This window comes from Dipodomys ordii, unplaced genomic scaffold (genome assembly GCF_000151885.1).
Source record: "Dipodomys ordii isolate 6190 unplaced genomic scaffold, Dord_2.0 Scaffold125, whole genome shotgun sequence".
Lineage (NCBI taxonomy): Eukaryota > Metazoa > Chordata > Mammalia > Rodentia > Heteromyidae > Dipodomys > Dipodomys ordii.
The window spans coordinates 488002-494546 of NW_012267341.1; the positions used below are offsets into that span (position 1 = coordinate 488002).

Below are 6545 nucleotides of genomic sequence, written 5' to 3' on the forward strand. Positions count from 1 at the left end.
CCAGCTCGGGGTGTGTGTGTGTGTGTGTGTGTGTGTGTGTGTGTGTGTGTGTGTGTGTTTTCCTCCTGGGGCTTGAACTCAGAGCCTGGGCTCTGTCCCTGAGCTTCTTTGATCAAGGCTACTGCTTTACTGCTTGAGCCACAGCTGCAATTCTGGTTTTTTTGGTGCTAGAGTGGAGATAAGAGTCACACAGACTTTCCTGCCCACATTGGCTTAGAATTGTGATTCTCAGACCTCCCCAGTAGCTAGGATTACAGGTGTGAGCCATCAGCGTCCAGCTTCCTCTGTTCTGTTGCTGGAAATTGACAGGCCTTGTTTTCCATGGAGCCACATACGTGCTGTATGACCCCAAAAGGACATAATCTCCACTTTGAATTGTATATAACTATACTACTGCTACCAATAGCTCAAATGTAAAACAGCAGAATGTGCATTTTATAAAATATTAATTCAAACTTTGGTGTTAAATTTTGAATTTTTTAAATTTTTCCTCAATTTTATCTTATTCAGAATGACATTAACTTTTATTTTAATGTTTTAACAGGAGATGTACTTGAGGAATCTTTTTATACCAGGACGATTCATAAATGCAGCTTTATGTAAAGCTTTACAGGTGGGTTAAAAAAATACTTGTTTACTTAATTATTCCTGATTTTATTATTCTGTTAAACACTGAAAAAGTCTTTGTTTGTGAATACCATTGTGACTTGTTTCTAGGACATTATTTAGCAGAATCATTCCCAATAGAGGGACCATGCCTAGGCTTACTCTGTCTTTCCACGAACCAGTCTTAGATGAAATGTTTGTCATCCTCTACAATTTTCCATGCAGCTGTACAATAACAATTGCCTGCTTTTAAATGGACTTCATTACAATTCTCTCAAATCATAGGTTTCACAAGTGTATTCTGGTGGATGCTATTTTTTAAACTTGTTACCATTTCAGAAATTCTTTACACAGTTAAGAGGTAAAGGATATTAAGTTGCTTCATTGCCTTCTAAGCTAGAGTATTTTCCATTCAGTTTTGGGTGATATATATAGATATATAACATACCTCTAAACATCTCTTAATTTTAGATTTTTTGCCGACGAACTGAGAGAAATCTGGATCTTTCCTGGAGTGAACTAAAGAAGGAAGTTACTTTAGCTGTTGAAAGTGAGGTGAGTTTTGGGTAGAGAAAGGATGATAGTTTCCCTTTTGATACAGGACAGGTTGATACTGAGGAGTTGTCAGAACTGTTTACTTGACCTTGTTAAGTAGAAAGTATAAACATTTAAGCGTAAAGAGAATTAGATATTTATTTATATAGTCTGTAGCATTTAATGCATAAGGAATATTCATTTGGCTGTAGCTAGTAAAATCACATTAGACAACTATATATTTTTTGGTGGAAAAAAATTCCAAATGGTAGTAGGTAGTTTAATTTCTTTTCTCTTCTTTGCCAGCTCCAAGGAAGCGTGACAGAATATGAGTTCTCCCAAGAGGAGTTTCGAAGTTTACAAAAGGAATTCTGGAGCAAGTTCTATGCCTGTTGCATTCAGTATCAGGAAGCCTTCTCCCATCCCCTTGCCCTGCATTTGAACCCCCATACAAACATGATGTGCCTGCTGAAGAAAGTAAGGGAGCTGCAGCATACTGTCTTCCTGGGCAGGCAGACCCTCTTCAGTGGGTCCTCGGAGTGTCAATGTGGTGAATGTTGTAATTAGTGTTGAGGACTCTGTGTTTATGTTTATTTGCTTAAGATTTTTATTCTGCCTACCTTTCTGTTGAAGTAATTTCAAACTTAATATAAGAATTATATATATATAAAAAAGAATTTCATATACCTTTCACCCAGATTGTAGTCATTTGATAGCCTCTATTTACTATCTATCCATCCATCCATTCATTCATTCATTTAATTTTTGGTGCTGGGAATTGAACCCAAGGACTTGTTCATTTGAATAAGCCCACACAATACCACTAAGCTATACCCCAGTCCCCACTCTCATTAGCTTTTCTTCATTCTGTAAATAGATTTTTTATTTTATTTTTTGTGCCATTACTGGGACTTGAACTCAGGGCCCAGACACCATCCCTTAAGTCAAGGCTAGTCCTCTTCCACTTGAGCCTCACCTTCACTTCTGGCTTTTAGGTGGTTAATTGGAGATAAGAGTCTCATGGACTTATCTGCCCAAGTTACCTTCAAAATGGGATTCTCAGATCTCAGCCTCCTAAGTGGGTAGAATTACCTGGCTAGAGTTTTTTTTCTTCTGAACCACTTGAGAGATGGAGACATCATGCTACTTTATCCTTATATTTTTCAATGTATATCTAAGAACAAAGAAGTTATCTTAAACACAGCACAAATTAATAGGCAAGCCATTTAATATTGGTATAATAGTTATACAGTTCATATCTAATTTTGCCAATTGTGCCTATAATTTTTCTTACTGATCTAGGACCCAGTCCAAAACCTTACATATATTCAGTTGTAATCTCAAATAGTTATCAGCCTTACTTTATTTTTCATGACTATGACAGTTTTTTGAAGACTGGGCCTGGGTGCTGTCCCTCAACTTCAGCTCAAGGCTAGCGCTCTACCACTTGTGCCACAGCTCCACTTCTAGTTTTCTGCTAATTAATTAAAGATAAAGAGTCTCATGGACTTTCCTGCCCTGGCTGGCTTCAAATCACGATCCTTAGAGCTCAGCCTCCTGAGTAGCTAGGATTACAGGTGTGAGCCACTGGTGCCTGGCCTTAATTTTTTTTTTAATTTTTTTTTTTTTATTTTTTGGCACTCCTGGGGCTTGAACTCTGGGCTTGGGTGCTGTCCCTGAGCTCCTTTTTGTTCAAGGTTAGTGCTCTAGTTGTTGAGCCATAGCACCACTTCCAGTTTTTTCTGTGATTATTTGGAGGTAAGAGTCTCATGGACTTTTCCGCCCAGGCTGGCTTCAAACCACAGTCCTTAGATCTCAGCCTCCTGAGTAGCTAGGATTACAGGCATGAGCCAGTGGCACCTGGCTCCTTTTTATTTTTATTTTCTTGTCTTTTCTGTTTGAGTATGTGTGATGTTTATACATCTAACCCCTTTCAGCTTAAGTTGATAGATAAAATTACAACATGATTTTCCATGTAATGTGAACAATTGTTTTATGAATTTAAATTTTCACTAAAAAGTATAACAAAGATTTGTATTCCAGGGGTACCTGTCTTTCCTGGTGCCCTCCTCCTTGGTGGATCATTTATATCTCCTTCCTGATGAGAATCTTCTGACTGAGGATGAGACAAGCATTTCCGATGGTAATAATATTATATCTATAGTTGATCCCCTTCCTACATGAGCCATATGCTTTATTTCAAATGAATATAAATGTTTTTAGTGCCATTGTGACCTATCTGATCAGTTTACTTTATTACAAATATTTTAAAGGAAAACTGAAGAGACTTATCACCTTGAAGACTCCCATTTAATCATTCGTGTTTATTTTAATATGATATTAATAGATCTCCTTTGGCTTAAGACTTGACTGTTAATTTTCTCTTAGATGTGGATGTTGCTCGGGATGTCATCTGTCTTATAAAATGTCTCCGGCTGATTAAAGAATCGGTAACTATGGATATGTCAGCTCTGATGGAAGCAAGTTGTTATAACCTACAGTCTCCAGAAAAGTCTGCTGAACGGATTCTGGAAGATCTGATCACTATTGATGTGTAAGGAGAAATTAGGGTAAAGTGCATTTCCTAATGGAAATTCAGCTGGTTTTTAATATCTGTTAGAATATGTACAAAGCAGTAGTTAACGTAATTTTCCTTGATATCGAATATCTCAGCTCTTCTTGTGGTGCCAGTGATTGGACCCAAAGCCCTCTGCATTCTCTTTACTGCTAATCCACATCCTCTGCCTCTGGTTTAGCTTTTAAATAGGACACCTCTTCAGGTCTGAAAACAGACGCATAAAGCATGATAGAGCTATTGCCTTCTTAACTAACATACGTATTCTGAAAAATACAAGTTTTTTTTTTGTCATTTTTTTCTTATTTCTAAAGAGGAGAGGAAGAATTTGTTCTGTGGAGTCAAAGTGTCCTGTATCTCAGAAAGATTATCTCCATCCTTTATGATGGGGCTGGTTTTCCTATTTCCTAGAACATAGAGCAGATAGCTACAGAGAGCCTACTTTATAGATATATTATCAGTGGTGATCAGTGTTCTAATCGTGCTTATAGAGAAAATGTGATGGAAGATATCTGTAGTAAACTGCAAGAGATTCGTAACCCAGTCCATGCTATTGGACTTCTTATACGGGAAATGGATTATGAAACGGAAGCAGAAATGGAAAAGGGATTCAACCCAGGTAAATGACAAAACAATAACAGTATTTCTTGACTTAAAGATGACAGTGATATATTTAACTCTAACTTTTTCTTTTCCTTTTTCTTGTTGCAGCCCAGCCTTTGAATGTCCGTATGAATCTTTCCCAGCTCTATGGTAGTAACACAGCAGGGCACATTGTCTGCAAAGGCGTGTATAAAATTGCCAGTACCCGTTTCCTGATCTGTCGAGACCTCCTGATTTTACAACAGCTGTTAATGAGGATAGGAGATGCAGTAAGTGCTACTTGAGGAAAAACTGGTAAAATCTGAAATTTGGTACAGATCTACAGGGACTCAGCGATATATCACTCCCGAGATTTTCCTTAATCCCATGCTTACCCTAACTAGGTAACCTATAAATATTTGTTAAGTATGAATAAAGATAGGGGCTGGGAAGATGGCTCAGTGGTAGAGCGCGTGCCTTGCATGCCTGAGGCCCTGGGTTCGATTCCTCAGCACCACATAAGCAAAAAGAAAAAAGCCGGAAGTGGCGCTGTGGCTCAAGTGGTAGAGTGCTAGCCTTGAGCTGAAGAGCTGAGGGACAGTGCCCAGGCCCAGAGTTCAGGCTCCACAACCGGATCCAAAAAAAAAAAAAAGATAATCTAAGATTATAGATTGCGAACATATATGAAGCTAGTTACTGTTAGTATTTGTATAGAAATGCAAATTTTTCTCAGGTTGGCTGTACCACTTCGGGGTTTTTGAGACTATATCTAGCTGTGTAGCCATGCAGTGTAGCTAGACTGGCCTCAGACTAAATCCTCTTGCCTCCACTTCCCAAGTGCTAGGGTTACAAGTATGTGCTACCTTGCCTGATGCTGATTAGTACTATGTTGGATACAGTAGCAGGCTATCCTTTAGAGTACATGGTAAAGATGTAAAAAAGAAACTTCTTCTTTCTATAGGACAAGGCTTACCTGAACACAGTTTTGATGTTAGCAGTTTTCCTCTGTGGTCTACCCAACTGCATTCTGTGTTTCCTTTTCTCCTGTTCTCAGATCACCTATCTTACCATCAAGTTTCCTTATCTCCCCATATCTTGAGAGTTTTATGCTAAAACTTTTCTTTCTGGTAGTCAAGCCGTTTGTCCCTCTTCACCCCAGTGCTGAGGACTGAACTCGGCCCCATACCCCATTTGTTTCTAACTCACATATCTCATTCAAGCCTGGCATAGAAGCACATTCATGCCAATGTGCAAAGAACCAATAGGCCTCTAGGGATTCTGTAAATATGTATATGTTTAGATCAGAATTTCATAACTCAAATACAATAGTAGGATTTTAGGCAAAAATAGAAAAAGCTTTTAGAAAGATAATCTATGACCACTAAAAAGAAACAGGAACCTGTCCTGAGAGTTTGTCACTTGGGTTAACTCTTAAACATGGTAGATGTGAATAAAGGTTCATTGTAGAACCACTGCAGAATATGGAAGCAGAAGAATTCATCATTTTGGTTACCCAAAATACCACTTTTACACGTCAGCATATATTTGTGTTCTATGCAGATACTTTTTCTTTCAAATGCTGGGGATAGAACCCAAGACTTTGCACATGCTAGACAAACACTACCACATAAGCTATGTCCCAGCTCTTTCATTTACATTTTGTTTTTGAGATAGGGCCTGCCTACTACGTTTCCCCAGACTGACTTGAAACATGAAATCCTCCTGCCTCTACCTCCCAAGCAGCTGGGATGACAAGTTTGTACATCATACCCACAGACCAATAAAGTTTCTTTTTATATCAGTTTCCATGAATTAGTGATTTTGTACTGCTTGTTTGGGATATGTTTTGCCAGTTGCAATCCCAAAATGTAATATGTGAGGTACTTTGATAATTTTGTGCCCTTGGAAACTTATTTTACTCTATTTGAGCCTTGTGTATTACCATTTACTATTTATATTGCTTATCTTCTCACCTGTCACGTATAGGCAATTCTGGGAGCTGGTCAGCTATTTCAAGCTCAACAAGACCTTCTGCATCGAACAGCTCCCCTGCTCTTATCTTATCACCTCATTAAATGGGCTAGTCAGACCTTGGCAACAGACGTTCCAGTTGACACACTGTGAGTTTCACTATCCTAATATTTGTAAAATATATTCTGAGGGTTTTTTCCCTATTGTTTAATTTATGTGTGGGGGTATTTATTGGAGATGGAATCCAGACCCTTAATTTTTTTTTTTTTTTTTTTTT

The 6545-nt window shown here is 38.2% G+C and overlaps 1 protein-coding gene across 2 annotated transcripts in view; it reads left to right on the forward strand.

Moving 5' to 3' along the window:
* Positions 1 to 6545, forward strand: part of Nup160 (nucleoporin 160kDa) — a 56123-nt gene that overhangs the window by 21269 nt on the left and 28309 nt on the right. For both annotated transcript variants that reach the window (XM_013030043.1, XM_013030044.1), the window contains exons 11-18: positions 545 to 613; positions 1078 to 1161; positions 1447 to 1617; positions 3184 to 3283; positions 3529 to 3694; positions 4207 to 4334; positions 4427 to 4587; positions 6284 to 6417. In XM_013030043.1, the coding sequence (XP_012885497.1) occupies positions 545 to 613; positions 1078 to 1161; positions 1447 to 1617; positions 3184 to 3283; positions 3529 to 3694; positions 4207 to 4334; positions 4427 to 4587; positions 6284 to 6417 (1013 nt within the window). The remainder of the gene's footprint in view (positions 1 to 544; positions 614 to 1077; positions 1162 to 1446; positions 1618 to 3183; positions 3284 to 3528; positions 3695 to 4206; positions 4335 to 4426; positions 4588 to 6283; positions 6418 to 6545) is intronic.